Here is a 23,323-nt window from a genome sequence, read left to right on the forward strand (position 1 = left end):
CAGGGACTCGAAACGTCACCACGTTCACCCTTTACCTTGTTAAAAACATTTTTATCATGGTAGCTAAAAGGCTTGCTTAAAAGTACCGTAAAATGCTTTTGCACCGGAACCTGGGGATATTGGCTCAATGAGTTACCAGTATGGTTCACGTTTATATATATATTTTTTTGCTAGCTGTTTCTGTAAAGCTTTCCTCAAATAAAAAGGTGGAAGCTTATCGCGAGAATCTGCGGGATGTTTTCTCGTTTAGGTTCCTGTTCTCGCGTTGTTAGATCGAGTAGTGGGGAGAGGCGAAAAGGAAGCTAGAAGTATCGCGAGAGTTGTGCTCTCGCGGTATTTCCTGAGATTGCCCCTCCCCCCTCCCCCAAGTGCCGTTTCGGTTTAATCTAGTGTGTGACTGAGATCTGTGTGAGGGAGCGAGTGTGAGTGTGAGGTATTGAGGCGAGGCGAAGGCTAGAAAAGGGGCTTCCCTCAGGAGAGAGGGACAAAGGGGGCGTGAGGTACCTAGTTCGCGGGACCCCGGCGACAGGAAGCCGCCCTGAGCCGGGCTACCGGGTAGGGGAAGGGCCCGCGCAGTCTTCACAGGGCCCCAGAGCCCGAGTCGGCCCCACATCCCCGAGCCGTCGGCTACCTACTTCCTCCACCTCCCGGCGCGGAGGCCTGAGGACTGGTTCCGCGAGGTTGGGGGTTGCAGACTTAAGGAGCTACTCGTTGTCTCGCAACTCCACTGCTGAGGAACTCTCATTTCTTCCCTCGCTCCTTCACCCCCCACCTCATGTAGGAGGGTGCTGAGGAATCGGGAGGGAGGAGGAGCCTGGCCTACCGTCCCTTCCCTCCCCACCACCTTCTAGGGGCACTTTGGTGGGCGTGGATTTAGGGTTGGGGGGGTGGGTGGGGGTTACTTCTTGGAGTGCTGGGGAACTTTTCCCCCTTCTTAAGGCCAGGGGAAAGGGAATGCCCAATTCAGAGAGACATGGGGGCAAGAAGGACGGGAGTGGAGGAGCTTCTGGAACTTTGCAGCCGTCATCGGGAGGTGGCAGCTCCAACAGCAGAGAGCGTCACCGATTGGTGTCGAAGCACAAGAGGCATAAGTCCAAGCACTCCAAAGACATGGGGTTGGTGACCCCCGAAGCATCCTTGGGTACAGTTATCAAACCTTTGGTGGAGTATGATGACATCAGCTCTGATTCAGACACCTTCTCTGACGACATGGCCTTCAAATTAGATAGGAGGGAGAATGATGAACGTCGTGGAACGGATCGGAGTGACCGCCTGCACAAACATCGTCACCACCAGCACAGGCGTTCCCGGGACTTACTAAAAACTAAACAGACCGAAAAAGAAAAAAACCAGGAAGTCTCCAGCAAGTCAGGATCGATGAAAGACCGAGTATCAGGAAGTTCAAAGCGTTCAAATGAGGAGAACGATGACTATGGTAAGGCACAGATATCCAAGAGCAGCAGCAAGGAATCCAGGTCATCCAAACTCCATAAGGAAAAGACCCGGAAAGAACGTGAGCTAAAGTCTGGACACAAAGATCGGAGTAAAAGTCATCGAAAAAGGGAAACACCCAAAAGTTACAAAACAGTGGACAGCCCCAAACGGAGATCCAGGAGTCCCCACAGGAAATGGTCTGACAGCTCCAAACAAGATGACAGCCCCTCAGGAGCTTCTTATGGTCAAGATTATGACGTTAGTCCTCCGAGATCTCATACCTCTAGCAATTATGACTCCTACAAGAAGAGTCCTGGAAGTACCTCAAGAAGGCAGTCCATCAGCCCACCTTACAAGGAGCCTTCTGCCTATCAGTCCGGTACTCGGTCCCCCAGCCCCTACAGTAGACGACAGAGGTCTGTGAGTCCTTATAGCCGGAGACGGTCGTCCAGCTATGAAAGGAGTGGCTCTTACAGCGGGAGATCACCCAGTCCCTATGGTCGAAGGCGCTCCAGCAGTCCTTTCATGAGCAAGCGGTCTCTCAGTCGAAGTCCGCTCCCCAGGTGAGCTTTTGTCTAACAGTCCTTCCAGAGGTAGGGTGGGTTGTGAGGAACTGAAAATTAGTCATGATAACTTTTTGTTGAAGCCCCCAGTGTTTGTGCTTGATTAGGACACTTTGCCATTGGCTAGTCATTGAAGTAGATAAGTCTGGTCTCCCCTTACTCCAGAATTTGAGAAGTAAAGATTTCACATGCCTGCAGCTTTTAAAGGTAGGTACTTCCAGTAGTGGGATCTTCAGGTGTATGCTTCTGTGTGAGAGAAATGGGCTTTTGTCTGATGAGTCCAGAGCATTGTTATTAGTTTTTAGATCCTATTTCTGTTGCTTTGCCTCAAGTTTTGAAAAAATGCCCTTGGTGTTAGTACTTAAACTTTCTTGGACCTGACTAGAGACTTGAGTGATTGTAACTTTTCATTTGTGTTCTCTTGAGGCTATTCGCTTAGGTCATCCTACCATTTGTGCTGTAAACTGAGTCTCCAAACCTGTAAGTTTATTCATTGCCTAATTGACAGGCAGAGTTCTATCTTTTAATGGATGTTTGAGAGGAAATTCACCTGATTAGGTGGTTTTCTTTTTGACATTAAATAGCCTAGAAGTAATTGGTCCCTAGGACAATTTCTCTCTCTCTCTCTCTCTCTCTCTCTCTCTCTCTTTCTCTCTTTCTCTCTCTTTCTCTCTTTCTCTCTTTCTCTCTTTCTCTCTTTCTCTCTTTCTCTCATACCAGGAATTGAATCCAGGGGACTTAGTCAACATCTCCAGCCCATTTTATTATTTATTTATTTTTTAAAACATATTTTTTAGTTGTTCATAGACCTTTACTTTATTTGCTTATTTATATGTGGTTCTAGGAATCGAACCCAGTGCCTCACATGAATGAGGCATGTGTTCTACTGCTAAGCTACAACTCCAGCCCCCCATCTTATTTTTTATTTTGAGAAAGGATCTCACTAAGTTGCTTAGGGCCTCGCTAAATTGCTGAGGCTGGCTTTGAACTCTCCATCCTCCTGCCTCAGCCTTCCAAGTTTGGGATTACAGGCATGTGACACCATAGCCAGCCCAATTTGGTTTTCTTTACAACTTTACTAAATGGTACCTTGTTACCACTGACAGTTTTCAAAATCTTTCTCTAAAAATATGGTGGTAATGTCTTCACAATATTTTTGTGAGAAAGGCATATTAGAAATTTTAGCCTTAGAGTGTATTATCTGTGGAAAACTGTTTTGGTTCCTAGGCAATGAAATATACCTTATTTGAGGACTCATCTGTGTCTACGAAAGAAAAATGTGAGCTTTTATTGAAACTGAGTGGAATCCTAATGCTCCTTTGTGACCTTTGGCAAATGATTTAATTTCTCCATGAATAAAATAGAGATAATAATTATCTACTTTTAGAATTGTTGTGAGGATTAAACTAATTAATATGAAGTGCATATCATACATTGTACCACTCAGTAAATTCTGTGAATGAGGATAATATCATTGAATGCCAGTAAAGAAATTACACTAATTTAAAAAATTCATGCAGTGTTTTGTATGTCAGTGTAATTTTTGGTGACTTAAAGTTATAATTATTCAGAAACTAGTGTGAATTCATCAAATTGCAGAGTTCCTAACTGACAAGGGTTGAAGTTTCTTAATATTTTCAACTCAATTTATTATTATTTGGGGCTGGGGATGTGGCTCAAGCAGTAGCGCGCTCGCCTGGCATGCGTGCGGCCCGGGTTCGATCCTCAGCACCACATACAAACAAAGATACAGTTGTGTCCGCCGAAAGCTAAAAAATAAATATTGAAAATTCTCTCTCTCTCCTCTCTCACTCTCTCTTTAAAAAAAAAAAAAAAAATTATTATTATTTTGGTGGGGGAAGGCCCTGGTGATTGAACCCATGGGCACTTAACTACTGAGCTACATTCCTTAGTCCTTTATTTATTTTTTGAGACAGGAGCTTGCTGAATTGCCTAGGTTGGCCTTAAACCTGTCATCCTCCGTTCTCAGTCTCCCCAGTTGCTGAAATTACAATGCTGTTCCCAGCTTACTGAAATTCAATGCTGTTCCCAGCTTACTGTTTTAAAACACCAGTTAAAAGAATTATAGTGGTCTGGTGTTGTGGCGAATGCCTGTAACCCAGCAGCTTGGGAGGCTGAGACGGGAGAAACTCAGTTCAAAGCTAGCCTTGGCAACTGGGAGGAACTAAGCAACTCAGTGAGACCCAGTCTCTAAATAAAATACAAAATAGCACTGGGGATGTGGCTCAGTGGTGGAGTACCCCTGAGTTCAATCTCTGCTACAAAAAAAAAAAAAATTATAGTGAACACCTGTATATTACATAACACCTAGAGTATACACTTAATATTTGCCATATATTTTACCATATACCTATTGATCTCTTCATCAGTCCATCTTTTGATTCATCTTAAAGTAAGTTGCATGCATCAGTACACTTCATTCTAAAGACTTCAGCATGTATGCCATTTCCTAGAACCCAGTGTTTTTTGGAGGGGTGAAGGGTAAAATTTATATATCACAAAATGCATAAGTCTTTAGTGTGCCATTTGTAAATTATCATGTATAGATTTTTTTTTTTTTTTTTTAGTTTTCATTTTGAGTCTAAGTTGCATAGAGACTAAGTTGAAGAGGCTGTCCTTAAACTTGCAATCCTCCAGTCTCAACCTCTCATGTTGGGATTATAGGCATGCACCACTGTGCCCCGTTAACAGCATAGTTTTTTTTTTTCTTAATTGTAGATGGACACAATACCTTTATTTATTTTTAGGTGGTGCTGAGGATTGAACCTAGTGCCTTACATGTAAGCTAGGCAAGCACTCTCCCCGAGCCACAACACCAGCCCCAATAGCATAGTTTTTTTTTTCCCTTTTTTTTTTTTTTTGGTGATGGGGGTAGCAGGAATTGAGCTCAGGGCAAGCTGAGCCACATGCCCAGTCATGTTTAGAGGCAGGGTCTCACTGAGTTGCTTAGTGCCTCCTCTCCTGTCTTAGCCTTCCAAGCCACTGGGATTACAGGTGTGCGCCACCGTGGCCCAGCAACAACAGCATAGTTTTTAAAGGAAGTTTAAGAAGTATTCTTAGAACATGTTTTTTTTTTTTTTTTTTTTTTTTTATGAGAGTATTTTTTTAAGGCTATTAAAAGAATTTTTGCTATTATGGGACTTTTGAATATATAATAAAGTTGGGGGTGGTGTTGTGGCTCAGGAGAGAGTGCATGCCTATAATCCTAGCAATTTGAGAGGCTGAAGCAGGAGGATCTTGAGTTCAAAGCCAGCCTTAGCAACTTAATCTTATTTTTTTTTGGTGGGGTTCTTTTTTTGTCTTTTTTTTTTTTTTTTTGGAACTGGGGGTCAAACCCAGGGCTTTGCAAAAGCAAGGCAGACGCTTTGCCACTGAGCTACACCCCAGCCCATTTTTTTTTTTAATTTATTTTTTAGTTTTAGGTGGACACAATATCTTTATTTTACATTTATGTGGTGCTGAGGTTCGAACCCAGGGCCTCGTGCATGCTAGGCAAGCACTCTACCACTGAGCCACAATCCCAGCCCCCCAGCCCATTTTTTAAAAATTTTTAAATATTTATTTATTTTTTTTAGTTTTCGGCGGACACAACTGTATCTTTGTTTGTATGTGGTGCTGAGGATCGAACCTGGGCCACATGCATGCCAGGCAAGCACACTACTGCTTGAGCCACATCCCCAGCCCCAGCCTCAGCAATTTAGTGAAACCCTGTCTCGAAAAATAAAAAGGAGGGCTGGGACTGTAGCTCAGTGGTAGAGCGCTTGCCTCCCACGTGTAAGATCCTGGGTTCGTTCCCCAGCACCACATAAAAACAAATAAAAATAAAGATATTGTGTCCATCTACAACTAAAAAAAAAAGGTTAAAAAAAAAAGAAAGGAAAAGAAAAAAAGGAGTGGGTATGTGGCTCAGGGGTTAAGTGGGTTCAATCTCCAGTACCAAAAAAAAAGAGAAGGGGCGAATGCAGCCCAGTGATTGAGCGCTCGTGGGGTTTAATTCCCAGTATTGAGAAAAATAAATAAAATAATACACTAAAATGTGTTCCATTAGAAACTGCTTCCAGTTTTGGATTAGAGAAAATAGCGATTCTCAAATGCTCTTTAGTAAGTTGAGGAAGTTCTGCTAATTAATGGAAACAAGTGAAGTAAAGGCAAATATAAATATAGAAAGAATTGAAGACACTGTGATAGTAGAGGATGCAAATAAATATATATATTACATCATTTATTCAGAAACACATGCGTGTTTTTTGTTGCTTTGTAAATATATTTGTATGTATGCACTACAAATTTTTCCTCACTCATTGGAATTGTCAACAATAAGTACAGCATTTTTTTTTTTTTAAAGAGAGAGAGAGAGAGAGAGAGAGAATTTTTTTTTTAATATTTATTTTTTAGTTCTCGGCGGACACAACATCTTTGTTGGTACGTGGTGCTGAGGATCGAACCCGGGCAGCACGCATGCCAGGCGAGCGCGCTACTGCTTGAGCCACATCCCCAGCCCAAGTACAGCATTTTATAGAGTTAAAGAGTAGAGGAACATACAGATCCCTTTAGTATTCTCTGAAAAACAGACACTGTCAGAATACAACAATCAATTTCATTTTAAAAAAACTGGAAATGCTTTAGCATAAATTCAATGTCTTTGCATACGCCAAATCAGTAATTAATAGTGATTTTATTTGAAATGGGTAAACATTCAGGGGGAAAGTACATGTGGTTTTTTTAGGTTATATTTTGCTCCCTATATTTTTCTTATTTGTTGTCCTTTCTCCCCCTGTTTTCTTTGGATAGACTTGAAACTTAACTCGTGTTTGTATTACTAAAATAACCAAATGGGAAACCAACCAAATGTCCTATTTTTTTTTTAATTTATTTTTTTTAGTTATCGGTGGACACTTTGTTTGTATGTGGTGCTGAGGATCGAACCCGGGCCGCATGCCTGCGCGCTACCGCCTGAGCCACATCCCCAGCCCCCCAAATGTGCTATTAATGATAGACTTCTGCCAGCGTGATGGTCTGAAGTCCTAGTGAATGGGGAGACTGAGGTTGGAGGATTAAGAGTTGGAGACCAGCCTCAGCAATTTAGCAAGATTCTGCCTCAAAAAAAAAAAAGACTGGGGATGTAGCTCAGTGGTAAAAGTGCCCCTGGTTTCAATCCCTAGTTAAAAAAAAAAAAAAAATAGGTTTCTGTTCCAAAATTGAAGGATTTACAGCAAGATTGTCATTTTGAAAAACTAAAATCAGTGTTTGGGGTACTAGAGATTGAACTCAGGGCTTTTCACATGCGAGGCAAGCTCTCAAATCACTCAGCTACATCCCTAGTCCAATCTAAATTTTCTAATGCATGGTAGTATCTAGCATTACTTAACATTTAGGGTTTTAGGCATTTTCTCCAGGATAGAAGTGTTTTATCTCAACTATAATTCAAGTAGAAAACATACTCAGTCAAATATTTACAAAGAGGAGTATTAGTTTTCTTAACAGTGAGTAGATACTTGATAAATCTATTTAATTACTTTTTTTTTTGCACTAGGGAAATGGCGTAAACACTAAGCCATATCTTCAGCCTTTTTTATTATTTATTTATTTGGTACCAGGGATTGAAGCCAGGGGTGCTCAACCACTGAGCCACATCCCCAACCCTTTTTATTTATTTATTTTAAAATATTTTTTTTAGTTGTAGATGGACACAGTACCTTTATTTGTTTATTTTTATGTGGTACCAGGGATTGAACCCAGAGCCTCACGCATGCTAGGCAAGCACTCTGTCACTGAGCCACAACCCCAACATTATTTTTTATTTTTTTGTATTTTTAAAAAATATTTATTTTTTTAGGACTCAATACCTTTATTTTGTTTGTTTATTTTTATGTGGTGCTGAGGATTGAACCTAGGACCTCTCATGCGCTAGGTGAGCGTTCTCCGCTGAGCCATAACCCCAGCCTCTTATTTTTTATTTTGAGACAGTGTCTTGCTAAGTCGCTGAGGCTAGCTTTGGACTTGGATCCTCCTGCCTCAGTCTCTGAGCCACTGGGACCTTTACAGGTGTGCACCACCTTGCCTGGCGTTTTTTTCTGTTTTTTTTTTTTTTTTTTTTTTAATTTTGAGACAAGACCTTGCTAAGTTGCCTAGGGCCTCACTAAGTTGTTGAGGCTGCCCTTAAACTTGTGATCCTCCTGCCTCAGCCTTCACTCTCAGGTTTCTGGGATTACAGGTGTGTGCCACCATGCCCAGTGATTTAATTACTTTTAATATTTTAACTAATTTTTGAAATGACTTCCAAAAGGAGTATAGATAAAAGAAGACCATGGCTGCTGTCACGTGAGTTGTTTCCCTTACATATATATGCTGTTCATTTTGATTCATGTTAGTTTTATCAGTGCTCACAGATAAAGGGAAATACTGATCTGAAATGGGAGCAATTTATTTTAGACTAATGGGCAAATTATGTTTGTCCAGTCCCTTTTTTTTTTTCAGTGCTGTGGATTGAACCCAGGTTCTCCTGCATTCTAGGCAAGTGTTCTTCTATTGAGCCAGATATATGATATCTCCATATCCCTGTTTGCATTTCTCACATTGATGCTTGAACAGATTAGGCTTTGGTAAAGAACAAAAAGAATTAATAAGACTGGTGTTTCAACTTGAAATAATTTGCCCCATAGTTTTACCAGATTTTAGGCTCAGGTTGTAGCTCAGTGGTAGAGTGCTTGCCTCTCATGCATGAGGCCCTGGGTTCGATCCTCAACACCACATAAAAACATACATTTAAAAAAAAAAAAGACTTATCAGATTTTACTCCCCATTCTTCCTTAAGAAGAAAATTAATTGAACAAATAAATTGAATATTTATTTTTTAGCTATCGGCGGACACAACATCTTTGTATGTGGTGCTGAGGATTGAACCCGGGCCGCCTGCATGCCAGGCGAGCGCGCTACCACTTCAGTCACATCCCTAGCCCCCAATTTTTTTTAAATATATATTTTTTAGGTGTAGATGGACACAACACAATGCCTTTATTTTTATGTGGTACTGAGGAACCCAGGTCCTGCCCGTGCTAGGTGAGCACTCTACTGCTGAGCCAGAATCCCAGCCCACCTTGTCTTAATTATGAGTTCCTAAAAAGTTGATTGGAAATTGTTTTATATGAAAAGGAACAGGAACTATCATATTTTTTTTTTTTAAAGAGAGGGGGAGAGAGAGAGAATTTTTTTTTTAATATTTATTTTTTAGTTTTCGGTAGACACAACATCTTTGTTTGTATGTGGTACTGAGGATCGAACCCGGGCCGCCCACATGCCAGGCGAGCGCGCTACCGCTTGAGTCACATCCCTAGCCCCAGGAACTATCATATTTTTTAAAAACTTTTTTTTTTTTTTTTTTGTAGTACTGGGGATTGAACCCAGGGCCTTGTGCGTGCAAGGCAATCACTCTTCCAACTGAGCTATATCCCCAGCTCTTTTTAAAACTACTACTACTACTTTTTTTTTTTAATATTTATTTTTTAGTTTTAGGTGGACACAATATCTTTATTTTATTTTTATGTGGTGTTGAGAATTGAACCCAGTGCCTCACGCATGCTAGGCGAGCGCGCTACCACTTGAGCCACATCCCCAGCCCCAGCCTTTTTAAAAATTTCTAATGAATTATTTTGCTAAAAAATTTTCTCTAATTTGTCTACTTATGAATCCTAACTTTTTTAACATTGGGGGTTTGTTTACTGTGTGCACAACTTTATCATAAATTAAGAGTATAAAGAACAACATATTTTCCGGGAATCTGCCAATTAAATAGCTCCTTGGTTTGATTAATATAACTACCTTTATTATAGATTATGACTGTATCTTTTTTTTGTTTTGAGTCCTGGGGATCGAACCCAGGGCCTTGTGCATGCAAGGCAAGCACTGTACCAACTGAGCTAAATCCCCAGTCCTACTATTTTATTTTCAATTTATCAAAGATTGAAGCCAGGGGCTGGGGATGTGGCTCAAGTGGTAGCGCGCTCGCCTGGCATGCGTGCGGCCCGGGTTCGATTCTCAGCACCACATACCAACAAAGATGTTGTGCCCGCCGAAAACTAAAAAATAAAGATTAAAAAATTCTCTCTGTCTCTCTCTCTCTCTCTGTCTCTCACTCTCTCTTTAAAAAAAAAAAAAAAAAAAAAAAAATTGAAGCCAAAATTCTGAAAGTAAGCATTTGTGAATGTGGCTATTTATTTGTTTTCCAGTGTGGGGAAGAAATGTATTGTTTTGTCTTCCTTCATTTAAATAACGAACAATTTTTAGTGTTGTATGACTCAAATATGTTTTTGTAGGACATAGTTCCTCTTATCCATTTTTTTAAATGAACCTTGTATTTTAGGATAGTTTTAGATTTATAGAAAACATTGTTTTAATACTCAGGATTGAATTTTGGGGTGCTTTACCACTGAGCTACATCCCCAGTCCTTTTTATTTTGAAACAGGGTTTTGCTGAGTTGTCCAGACTGGCCTTAAATTTGCTATTCTTCTGCCTCAGCCTCCTGAGTCTCTGGGACTATAGGCATGTGGTATCATGTCCAGTAATTTACAAAGAAATTGTGAAAGTGCTATGGGGAGTTTTTATATACGCCTATATCCAGTTTTCCTTGTTGTTAACATTATATTAGAGTGGTACTTTTGTTATAGATAATGAATATGGAAACATAATTATTAATTGAAGTCCAATAATTTATTCAGATCAGTCTTTACCTAATATCCATTTTCTGTTCCAGGATCTTAAGCATGATATTACATTTAATTTCCGTGTCTTCTTAGGCTCCTTTTATTTGGGCTGGTTTCTGAAACTTTTATTTTGATGATACCTAATTTATTTTTGGATGGATTTACTCAAAATGGGTTTAATACTTTAGTTCTGCTGGGTGCCATGACACATGCCTGTAATCCCAGTGACTCAGGAGGCTGAGATAAGAATATTGCAAGCTTGAGGTCCTGGGCAGTTTAGCAAGTCTCTCAGTGACTTGGTGAGACTCTCTCAAAATAAAATAGGGCTGGGGATGTATTTCAGTGGTAAAGTGCCCTGGGTTCAATCCCTGGTACCAAGGAGAGAAAAAAAAGTGAAAGTTTTCCATAGATTTGCTTATCTGCTTTCTTCAGTATATTGCAATAGTCTATCCATTTTAAACTGCCTTTTTCTTTTCCAGTAGGAAATCCATGAAGTCCAGAAGTAGAAGTCCTGCATATTCAAGACACTCATCTTCTCATAGTAAAAAGAAGAGATCTGGGTCACGAAGTCGTCATTCCAGTATCTCACCGGTCAGGCTTCCACTGAATTCCAGCCTGGGAGCTGAACTCAGTAGAAAAAAGAAGGAGAGAGCAGCTGCTGCAGCTGCAGCAAAAATGGATGGAAAGGAATCAAAGGGTTCGCCTATATTTTTACCTAGGAAAGAGAACAGTTCAGTGGAGGCTAAGGATTCAGGCTTGGAGTCTAAAAAGTTACTCAGAGGTGTAAAATTGGAAAAATGTGCCCCAGATACTGAACTGGTGAATGTAACGCATTCAAATACAGAGGTCAAAAATTCTGTAGATACAGGGAAGGTAAAGTTGGATGAGAACTCTGAGAAGCATCCTGTTAAAGATTTGAAAGCACAGGGAACAAGAGACTCTAAACCCATAGCACTGAAAGAGGATATTGTTACTCCAAAGGAGACAGAGACACCAGAAAAGGAGACCCTTCCACCTCTCCCCATAATTACTTCTCCTCCACCTCCTTTACCAACTACTACACCTCCACCTCAGATACCCCCTTTACCACCTTTGCCTCCACTACCAACTATTCCACAACAACCACCTCTGCCTCCTCCCCAACCAACATTTAGTCAGGTTCTTATTCCTAGTAGTTCAACTTTTCCCTCTTCTACTCATCCAAGGACATCTACTCTGTCCTCTCAGGCAAATTCTCAGCCCCCTGTACAGGTTTCTATGAAGACTCAAGTAACTGTAACAGCTGCTCTTCCACACTTGAAAACTTCCACGTTGCCTCCTCTGCCCCTCCCACCCTTGTTACCTGGAGATGATGACATCGATAGGTAAGTCCTATAGTTAACTGGAAAAAAATTAACCCTTTTGATCTAAGTGTAATGTGTTTTCTGTTTTTAAACTTTGTCAAAACTAATGCTCTTTGGCTCAGGAGGTTGAAGCAGGAGAATTGCGTGTTCAAAGCCAACCTTGGCAACTTAGCAAAGCCCTAAGCAACTTAGCAAGACCCTGACTCAAAATAAAAAATAAATAAATGTGGGGATGTGGCTCAGTGGTTAAGCACCTCTAGGTTTAATCCCTAGTATCAAAAAATGAAATAATAATTCATGGAGTTTAGCACAGTGTGCATATCTATAATCCAGGTGACTTTGCTAGCTAAGACAAGCAATCGCAAGTTTGAGGCCACCTACAGCAAATTAGCGCGACCCTATCCCCAAATTTAAGTAGTCTGGGGACATAGCTCAGTGGAAAAGTAACCCTGGATTCAATTCCCTACTAGTTCAATTAGTAGTTTTTAGACCCCCCCAAAACTACTAATGCATGGCTATTCAGATTGCTTTTATGAATAGAAGTGCTTTTGAGGTTTGATTCCCTCCCAAGTGGAAAAGTTCATATTTAAGATATAACTACTTAGGAATAAAGAATTAGGAGTTGAGGCCTACTAAACCCATTTTCATAGGTTTATTGATAAGGCTGTTTTTTTTTTTTTTTTGGTGGTGGTGCTAGGGATTGAACCCAGGGCCTTGTGCATGCAAGGCAAACACTCTACCAACTGAGCTATATCCTCAGCTCTGATAAGTCTAATTTTGATTCAGATTTTTTTAAAGTATTCCTTTGTTTTTTTGTTTTTTGCAATGCTAGGATTCAACTCAGGTCCTCATACATGCTAGGCAAACATCCTACCACTGAGCCACATCTGCAGCCCTCATCTGTATTTTTATTTTGAAAATTTTAGTGTCTTTAGAAAAATAAACAATTAACAATCCTATGCTCTACTTAGTTCACCAATTATTAACTTTCTGTCACATTTATTTTATTTCAACCCTTTTTATTTTTCATTTTGAGACAGGGTCTTTCTTAGTTGCTTAGGGCCTTCCTAAGTTCCTGTGGCTGACTTTGAACCTGTAATCCTCCTGCCTCAGCCTCCTTAGTCTCTGGGATTATAGGTGTGTGCCACCATGCCCAGTCTATCACATTTATTTTAACTGTAGTTATGATATTCTATATATATCAGTATGTCTCTCCTAACAGTAACATATTCCAGTATAACCACAATACTTCACTACCTTTAAAAATTTTAGCATTGGTCAGGTACAGTTGACACATGCTTGTAATCCCAGTGACTCAGAAGACTGAGGCAGGAGGATTGCCAATTTGAGGCCAGTCTTAGCAATTTAGCAAGTTCTTAAGCATCTCAGCAAGACCGTGTCTCAAAATAAAAAAATATGTTGCTCAGTGGTAAAGCACCTCTAGGTTCAATCCCTAGTACCAAAGGAAAAAAGAAAAAAAAAAAAAGATTTTTTTCAAAGTTATCGTATAAGGTACAACTGAATGAATGATATGTAGAATCTTTGCTAATTAGAATACAATTCATAACAGAATGATGAGAATAATTTTAATGAATTATTTGAGTATTGAAAACTGAGGTGATTATGAAACATGATTCTGATTGTATGAGTAGTGTAAATGGAAAGGAAGAAAAAGGTTTGTTTGTTTTTGTTTTTGTTTTTGAGACAGGGTCTTGCATTATTGTCCAGGCTGGACTCATACTCTTAGGTTCAGTGATCCTCCTACCTTTTCCTTCCAAATAGCTGTGACGCTAGTATGCACCACCAAGAACAGCTCTAGAATGTTTTAAAGAATGACTCTGACCAGGTGTAGTGACACTTGCTTGTAAACCAGTGAATTAGAAGGCTGAGGCAGGAAGATCACAAGTGCAAAGCCAGCTTCAGCAACTTAGTGAGGCTCTGGGCAACTTAGTAAGAACCTGTCTCAGAATAAAATAAAAACCAGGGTTGTGGATGCAGCTCAGCGGTAAAGTGCCCCTGGGTTAAATCCCTAATACCACCCCCTTTTCTCCTCCAAAAAAGGATGACTGCTAGGTACATTGTAAAAGACTATGGTCCCAGGGACTGGGAGACTGAGGCAAGACAATCACAAGTTCAAAGCCATCCCTAGAACTTAGTGAAAGCCCTGTCTTAAAATAAAAGATCAGAAAAACCAGGAATGTTAGGCTGGGGTTGTGGCTCAGTGACAGAGTGTTTGCCTTTGCATATATGAGGCACTGGGTTCAATTCTCAGCACCACAGAAAAATAAATAAACAAAATATATTGTGCCCATGCAGAACTAAAAAAAAAAAATTATATATATATATAAAAGCTGGGAATGTAGTTCAGTGGTAGAATGCCCCTGGATTCAGTCCCCAGTAATGGAGAAACAAACAAACAAAAAGAATGGCTCTATTATTATTCATAAATTGTCAATGTGATTTTAAGGAAGAATTCCTTACACATCTTTCCCCCTTACTTTTCCTCTCCTTTCTTCTGTGCTAGAGATTGAACCCAGGGCATTTTGCATGCTAGGTAGACAGTTGCTCCATCTCTAAGCTACATTCCCCACCCACTCCCCCTTTTAAAATATTTATTATTTTTAGTTGGACATAATACCTTTATTTATATGTGGTACTGAGGATCAAACCCAGGGTCTCACACATGGTATATGAGCGCTCTACCGCTGAGCCCCAGCCCCAGTCCCCCTCATCCCTTTTTTTTTGTTTGTGTGACAGATCTTGTTAAATGACCCAAGGTGGCTTCAAGCTTGTCATGTTCCTACCTCAGACTCCTAAGTGATTAGCAGTACAGGCATGTGCCACCATGCTGGCTTCCACATGTTCTTTCTAATATTAATAGGTATTTATGAATTCTACTCTATCCTGAGAACTACAAAGGAAAACAAACTTTTTTTTTAAATATATACCTTTATTTTATTATTTTTTAATGGTGCTGAGGATCGAACCCAGTGCCTCACACATGCTAGGCAAGCACACTCAGTACCATTGAGCTAAAACCCAGCCCCCAAACAGAACCTTTTTATGTAGAAAAAGTTGTTTGGGGTACATAGAATACTTTTTATAGATAAAAGATACATGATTTTATCATTTTTGTTGGAAAGGAAGTAAGTAGTTCAGCATTATTCAAAGGAATCCTATATCCACAAAAATTTCATTAGGAGTTTACATAGTGGTTAGGATCTGGCTAAGAATCATGATTTTAAAATGCTTGCTTGAATTAACCAATCAACAGGTAGCTATTGAACTTATCATGTGTCAGCGTAGAGTATAGATTTTGTGAGGTGGAATGATTTTGATACAAGACACATAGGGATTTCTGTTTTTTAGATTGGGGAGAAGGGTAAAGTAGGACCATTCAGTATTTACTTATATGTATGTGTAGCTATCTTGAGATTATATTTGAGAGAGAATGAAGTGAACAAAACTATATTTGTTGTATAGCAATTCTGATTCGAAAATGTATTTTATTTCCTAGTGCAATGTAATTATTTTTAAAAGGTGTTATTATTGTTAGTTTTTTTAAATATAGGTAAATTACTGAAGATAGAAAAATGGAAATGAAAATTTTTTCCATTATCAATTTTATTTTTTTGTACTGGGGATTAAGTCCAGGATCACTGTACCATTGAGCTATATCCCCAACCTTTTTTTTTTGGAGATAGGGTTTTTTTTAAGTGGCTGAGGCTGGCCTTAATCTTGTGATCTTCTGCTTCATTCTCCGCAGTGTCTGGGATTACAGACATGTACCACCATGCCCAGTGTGCTTGCATTACTCTTTTTTTTTTTTTTTTTTTTTTAATATTTTATTTGTTTTAGTTTTCGGCGGACACAACATCTTTGTTTGTATGTGGTGCTGAGGATCGAACCCGGGCCGCACGCATGCCAGGCGAGCGCGCTACCGCTTGAGCCACATCCCCAGCCTGCATTACTCTTAAAAAGTGTATCTCTAAAAGTATTGGGTTCTTTGTAGAAAAGAAAGGATAAGGAAGCCAGCCTCAGTCATTTAGAAGACCTGTCTTAAAAATTTGAAAGGATTTAGGATATAGCTTAGTGGTAAAGTGTCCTTGGTTTCCACTCCCAGTAATGCAAAAACACAATTTAAAAATGAAGGGATTATATGATCATTCACATTTGCTTTAGGATTTTGCTAGAAGAATGTGCTTGGATCATTTGTTTTGTTTGTTTCTTATTTTTATTTTTATTTTTTTAATGGACACAATATTTTATTTATTTATTTTTATGTGGTGCTGAGTATTGAACATAGTGTACCTCACAAGTGTGAAGCAAGCGCTCTACCTCTGAGCTACAACCCCAGCCCCTTTTTTAGTTGTAGTTGGACACAATACCTTTATTTTACTTATTTATTTTTATGTGGTGCTGAGGAGCAAACCCAGGGCCTTGCATGTGCACAAGCGCTCTACCTCTGAGCCCTAGCCCTAGCCCCAGTTTTGTTTCTTTTGTGGTAATGAGAACTCAGGGACACTGTACCATTGAGCTACATCATCGCTTTTTTTTTTTTTTTTTTTTCCTTTTTGGTACCAGGGATTGAACCTAGGGGCACTCAGCCACTGAGCCACACTGCTAGCCCTATTTTGTATTTTATTTAGAGACAGGGTCCCACTGAGTTGCTTAGCATCTTGCCTTTGCTGAGGCTGGCTTTATTTGAACTCACAGTCTTACTGTCTCAGCCTCCCCAGCTGCTGGGATTAAGGTGTGGGCCACTGTGCCCGGCCAGCTTTTTAATTTTTTATTTTGAGGATCTTTATTTCCAGTCCCTACCTCATACCAGGGATTGAACCCAGTGGGTGCTTAACCTCTAAACAACATCCTCAGCCCTTTTTTGTTTGTTTGTTTTTTATTTTGAAACGATCTCTCCAAATTACTTAAGGCCTCACTAAGTTGCTGAGGCTGGGTATGAACCCTTGATTCTCCTGCCTCAGCCTCTTGAGCTGCTGGGATTACAGGCATGCATCATCATGCCCAGCTCTGTTTTGAGGATCTCACTAAGTTTCTGCTTCAATCTTCTACTGCATCTGGCTTTAAATTTTTTTTTTTTTAAAGAGAGAGACAATTTTTTTTTTTTAATATTTATTTTTTAGTTATTGGCGGACACAACATCGTTGTTTGTATGTGGTGCTGAGGATCGAACCCGGGCTGCACGCATGCCAGGCGAGCGCTATACCACTTGAGCCACATCCCCAGCCCCGGGCTTTAAATTTTTTAATACAAGTTTGCAAATACCAATGAAATAACTTTTCTTTTGTATGTGTCATTGAACCTAGGTGCTTAGCCACTGAGCCATGTCCCTTGCCCTTTATTCATTGAGATAGGGTCTTGCTAAGCTGCTGAAGGGTCTCCCTAAGTTGCTGAGGCAGGCAGGTTTTGAACTTGAGATCCTCCTACTTTAGCCTCCTGAGCCTGTGGGATTATAGGCGTGCATCACCACACCTGGCTGAAATAACTTATTAAATAACCTGCTTTGGGGAAAGGTGGTAAATGATCATTTTTTCAAGTAGTTTATACCATTAAATTTGAAAATGGACTTGGGATGTAATTCAGTAGGAGAGCACTTGCCTAGCATACATAAGGCCCTGGGTTCAGTTCCTATCAGCAACAACAACAATTGAGAAATTAAATCCTTTTTGATGGTTTATAAGTAAATTGTGTATTCTTATTTTTTGGAAGTGTAGAAATTGAACCCAGGGCCTCATGCATGCTAGGCAAGCACTCTACCACTGAGCCACACCCCAGCTCACATATTGCATATTCTTTATTAACAACAACAGAAAATATTACAAATCTTTACTTTGTATCTAAAATTAAATCTCATTATCATAAATTCATATGTATTATCCAGATTCTAAAATTTGGCCAGGAAATTAACACTTTTTTTTTTTTTTTTGGTATCTGGGATTGAATTTGGGCACTTGACCCCTGAGCCACATCTTCAGCCCTGTTTTCTATTTTACTTAGAGATAGAGTCTCACTTAGTTGCTTAGCCCCTTGCTGTAGGACTTAGCATTTCCTAGCACTAAATCTTCAAGTAATGACCTTTTTTTGGGGGGGAGGTGGGGGAGTTACCAGGGATTGAACTCAGGACATTTAATCATTGATCCACATCCCCAACCCCCATTTTTTTTTTTTTTTTTTTTTTTTTTTTGGTATGGGGTTTGAACTCGGGGCCACTCGACCACTGAGCCACATCCCCATCCCCAATCCTGTTTTGTATTTTATTTAGAGACAGGGTCTCATTGAGTTGCTTAGGGCCTTGCTTTTGCTGAGGGTAGCTTTGAATTTGTGATCCTCCTGTCTCAGCTTCCTGAGCTGCTGGGATTATAGGTGTGCACCACTGCACCTGGCCCCACTCCGTTTTGGAGACAGAATTTTGCCAAGTTGCTTAGGGTCTGAATTGCTGAGGCTAGCTTTGAACTTGAGATCCTTCTGCTTCAGCCTCCCAAAATACTGGGATTACAGATAGAGCCCAGCTGGAGTAATGACCTTTTTTTTTTTTTTTTTTTTGTGGTACTAGGTATTAAACCCAGGGCATTTATTTATTTATTTATTTATTGATACTAATGGCACATGTTCTACCCCTGAGCTACATCTATAACCCTTGATAGTTTTTATTTTAAAACAAGAATTTGCTGAATTGCTCAGGTAGCTTCAAACTTGTGATTCTTCTGCCTTTGTTTCCTGAACAGCTGGGTTTATAGTTGTGTACCACCACTCTTCTGGCTTTGAAGGATTGATTTTATTTTTATTTATTTTATTTTATTTTTAAATTTTTTGCAGTACTGGAGATTGAGTGTGTAGGGGCACTTTATCAATAAGCTATAGGCCCAGCCCTTTTTCATTTTGAGGCTGAGTCTCACTGCTTTTCCCAGACTGACTTAACCTTGCTATCAGCCTTCTACATAGATGGGATTACAGGCAGTAGTCACTGTGACTGACTTCAATTAGAAGACATTTATTAGAACCCTTCTATATTATGTCTTGATCACTTTATAAAGCTGCTTTTTACTTAGTGTCCTACACTAAAGGCTGTAATGTTGTTAAATAGTGTAGTTTGAAGGTCTATTACCAAACTTCCAACATGTTTAGTACATTGGAATTTGTTGAAACAGGATTTCACCTTTATTCATATTGTGTACCCTGAACTGGTAGTATATATCCTATCAAACACTCTTTCCTTCTTAAAATAAATATGTGAAAATGTAGTGTTTTAGAAGGAATGTACATTTTTCATAGTAGTGAACTTTATTATATGAACCCATGAAGTAAACTTTGTAGAAAATAAAGCCTAAGGGCTGGGGATGTGGCTCAAGCGGTAGCGCGCTCGCCTGGCATGGGTGCGGCCCGGGTTCGATCCTCAGCACCACATACCAACAAAGATGTTGTGTCCGCCAAGAACTAAAATATAAATATTAAAAATTCTCTCTCTCTCTCTCTCTCTCTCTCTCTCTCTCTCCTCTCTCCTCTCTCACTCTCTCTTTAAAAAAAAAAAAAGAAAAGAAAAGAAAGCCTAAATATAAAACGTGTTAAACTTACTTCAGTAGCAATGGTTAGACAATTCATAGTTCAGATCCTTTGATGTTTATCTTTCTTCTGGTGAATCAGAACTAACAAAATTGATTCCCAAATCATGAGGAATTAAGATTTTAATTAAAAAGAATATCTGAGGCCTGGGGATATAGCTCAGCTGATAGAGTGCTTGCCTTATATGCACAATGCACAAGGCCCTGGGACCACAAAAAACAATTTCTTATGCTGGGTATGGTGGCACATGCCTGTAATTCCAGCATTTTGGGGGACTGAGGCAGGAAGATCACAAGTTCAGAGCTAGCCTTAACAATTTAGAAAGACCCCCTGTCTCAAAATAATGTATAAAAAGGGGGTAGAGATATAGCTAAGTGGCTAAATGTGCCTGGGTTCAATTCTTTGTACAAAAAAAAAAAAAGATTATTAAAATAAAGAATGAAAAATAATACCTAATAATAATTGAGAAATTATGAATTTTCCTTCCCTGATTATATTAGCTATAGAAGAAATTTTAAATGTCTTTATTTTTTTTGGTACCAAGGATAGAACCCAGGGGCACTTAATCACTGATCCACATCCCAGCCCTTTTTATTTTTGAGACAGGGTCTCACTAGCTTGCATTGCTGAGGCTGGCTTCAAATCTGTAATCCTCCTGCCTCATCCTGCTAAGTGGTTGGAATTATAGGCCTATGCTACCATGCCTGGCTAAATGAGAAGAAATTTTAAATATCTGTATTGCAATAGCAGGCACACTGGTGCATACCTGTAATCTCAGCAACTTTGGAGGCTGAGACAGGAGGATTACAAGTTCAAGGCCAGCCTGGGTAACTTAGACCCTCAGTAACTTAGTGAGACTCTGTCATAAAATAAAAAAGGATTGAGGATGAAGCTCAGTGGTTAAGTTCCCCTGAATTCAATCACCAATATAAAAAAATAAAAAAAATCTATATTGTATACCTTACTGAAGACTTTTCTGGTAATGGGCTTTTTTACCATGGTAGAAAAATATGAGTGTAGATTGTGATGGGTATTCATCTCTACTAGTTATTCATAATGTTTCAGATGATTATTCTGTACTCCATTAACTACCTACTTCTAGTTGATGTATGATACAAACTAATATACATTCTATTGCTCTGTTTACAAGAGATTAAAATGATAGAAATTAGTAAGAATTAATAGCTCTTGAAATTGTGTTCTTGTATTTTAAATAAATAATATTCTTTCGTGGGAAAGAGAATTTCACACACAAAGAGCAGCAAGATGTTTTATAATGATTTTTTATGAGGGCCAGATGCAGTGGTACATGCCTATAATCCCAGTGATATAGGAGGCTGAGACAGAAGAATAACAAGTTAGAGGCCAACTGCAGCAACTTAGTGAAACCCTGTCTCAGCATAGAAAATTAAAAAAAAAAAAAGGAAAGAAAAAGACATTGCAGGGGATATGCCTGTTTTTTATAGTTTCAGAAAGTATTCATGATCAGAAAAATAGAGGATCTTGGAGGAGTTGTTAAGATTATCAAATTCTTTTCAACTTTCTGATAATTTGAAGGAATAGAAAAGAATTGATAAGTAGCCTAATTTATTTGTAGGCATGAATTAGTGTGCTGCACTGTAGATGTCTGTGCTGAGGGTGTGCATGGCACAAAATTAATCTTATAAATAAATAAATTTAGATAGTTTACCCAGTGACTTGGGAGGTAGAGGCAGGAGGATTGTAAATTCAAAGCCAGCCTCAGTAAAAGCTGTCTAAATAAATACAAAATAGGGGAGCTGGGGTTGTGGCTCAGTGGTAGAGTGCTTGCCTAGCTCATGGGAGGGATCGATTCTCAGCATCACATATAAATCAATAAAAGTATTGTGTCCGACTACCACTAAAAAATAAATATTAATTAATTAAATAAATAAACACAAAATAGGGCTGGGGAGGTGGGTCAGTAGTTGAGTGCCCCTGATTTCATCCCCAGTGGCCCCCCCCCCCACCAAAAAATAGATGGGTTAAAAAATTGGGTCCAAAACTGACTCTTCTATTTATTCCAGGAAAGATAACTTTTTTTTTTTCCTTCCCATTTACTGGTATAATTTGGTGTGGCTATCATGTTAATCACCAGTTGCTTAAATGATTCTGAAATAATTGCTTGGATTCTTTTTCTCATATTTTTAGAATTATTTATTTTATCTGGTCGGAGATGGTTGCTGCATTCTGTTTCCAAATAGAATAATTCAGTATATTTTCCACTAGTTTTGATTTCCAACGCAGTTATATTTCTTTGTTGTTGTTGTTGTTATTATTTTAGTTGTAGACTGACACAATACCTTTATTTTATTTATTGTTATGTGATACTGAGGATTGAACCCAGTGCCTCATACATGCTAGGTGAGCACTCTACTGCTGAGTTACAACCCCAGCCCCCTAACTTAATTATATTTCTTATAAAACATTGTAACTTCTTTTTTCCAAGTTCTTTCTATATTTTTAATAATAAAGTAGTTTCTAAGTTACTGAGTTTTCATTCATTTTTTTAATCTTTGTTGATTAAAATATAGAATAGGTTTGGTAAATTCTATGAGTTGCAGTGATACATTGTGAATTCAGAGATTAATTCTTGCATTTTATTACATCTTCATAAAAATCTAAAGATATTGAGGAAAGAATTTATAAAGAAAGTATAAATAATATCAAATTTTTTAATTGTTTCTTTAGTATGTTGTAGATGTCTCTTTTTGCAAAATTCCTATTTGCTTAGCTGTGATAAACTAATTCCTTGTGTTACATTACAGGTTTTTTTCCTTAAAAGTAAAATCGTTGAAATATTTTAATAGCTAGGCATTATTACCTTCTTTGTGAAGTTTTATTTACATATCTCTTAAGTAATTGGCAATCTTTTTCTTCCCCTCTATTATTTAGCCCAAAAGAAATTCTTCCTTCAAAACCTGTAAAGAAAGAGAAGGAACAGAGGACACGTCACTTACTCACCGACCTCCCTCTCCCTCCTGAGCTCCCTGGTGGGGATCCATCTCCCCCAGACTCTCCAGAGCCAAAGGCAATTACACCACCTCAGCAACCATACAAAAAGAGACCAAAGTGAGTTTTTGGGGGAGTCTGTCTTTAATAGTTGTCTTGCTTACTTTTGTACCTAAGTCTTAAGTGTTTTTCCACAACATATCAGTAAGGTCATAGAAGTTTGGTCCCAGCAGGTCCAGGGGCTTATGCCTGTAATCCCAGGAACTTGGGATTCTGAGGCAGGAGAATTGCAAGTTTGATGCCAACTTCAGCAACTTAGCAAGGCCCTCAGCAATTTTAGGAAGACCCTGTCTCAAAAGAAAAAATAAAATGGACTGGAGATTAGTTCTCTGGTAAAGCATCCAGTGTGTGCATGTTGGCACCCTGATGTTGAGGATTGAACACGTGTGTTCCATCCCCAGTACCTGCCCCCACTCAAATAAATAAATAAAAGACAGTGATGTCTGGTATTAATGTGTGTGTGTGTGTGTGTGTGTGTGTGTGTGTGTGTGTGTGTATTTTTTAAATTTTTTGGTACTGGGGATTGAACTCGGGGGCACTTAGCCACATCCCCAGCCCTATTTTGTATTTTATTTAGAGACAGGGTCTCACTGAATTGGTTAGTGCCTTGCTGTTGTTGAGGCTAGCTTTTTTTTTTTTGTTGTTTGTTTTGTT

General features: G+C 39.2%; 1 protein-coding gene across 13 annotated transcripts in view; it reads left to right on the forward strand.

The window, feature by feature from the left end:
• Positions 1–269: 269 nt before the first annotated feature.
• The window catches only part of CDK12 (cyclin dependent kinase 12), a 104,102-nt gene continuing 81,048 nt past the window's right edge, over positions 270–23,323 (forward strand). For 9 of the 13 annotated variants that reach the window (XR_014019352.1, XR_014019353.1, XR_014019354.1 and 6 more), the window contains exons 1-3: positions 273–1,997; positions 11,198–12,082; positions 22,553–22,729. Coding sequence is in view for 3 of the 13 variants with exons in the window: in XM_081271256.1 (XP_081127382.1) it covers positions 955–1,997; positions 11,198–12,082; positions 22,553–22,729 (2,105 nt within the window). In the remaining 10 variants the exon portion in view is untranslated. Of the gene's footprint in view, positions 1,998–11,197; positions 12,083–22,552; positions 22,730–23,323 lie in introns of all 13 variants that reach the window. The other 4 variants (XM_081271257.1, XM_081271256.1, XM_081271258.1 and 1 more) reach the window with 4 other exon arrangements.

Source organism: Spermophilus citellus (genome assembly GCF_964194105.1).
Source record: "Spermophilus citellus genome assembly, chromosome: 17".
Lineage (NCBI taxonomy): Eukaryota > Metazoa > Chordata > Mammalia > Rodentia > Sciuridae > Spermophilus > Spermophilus citellus.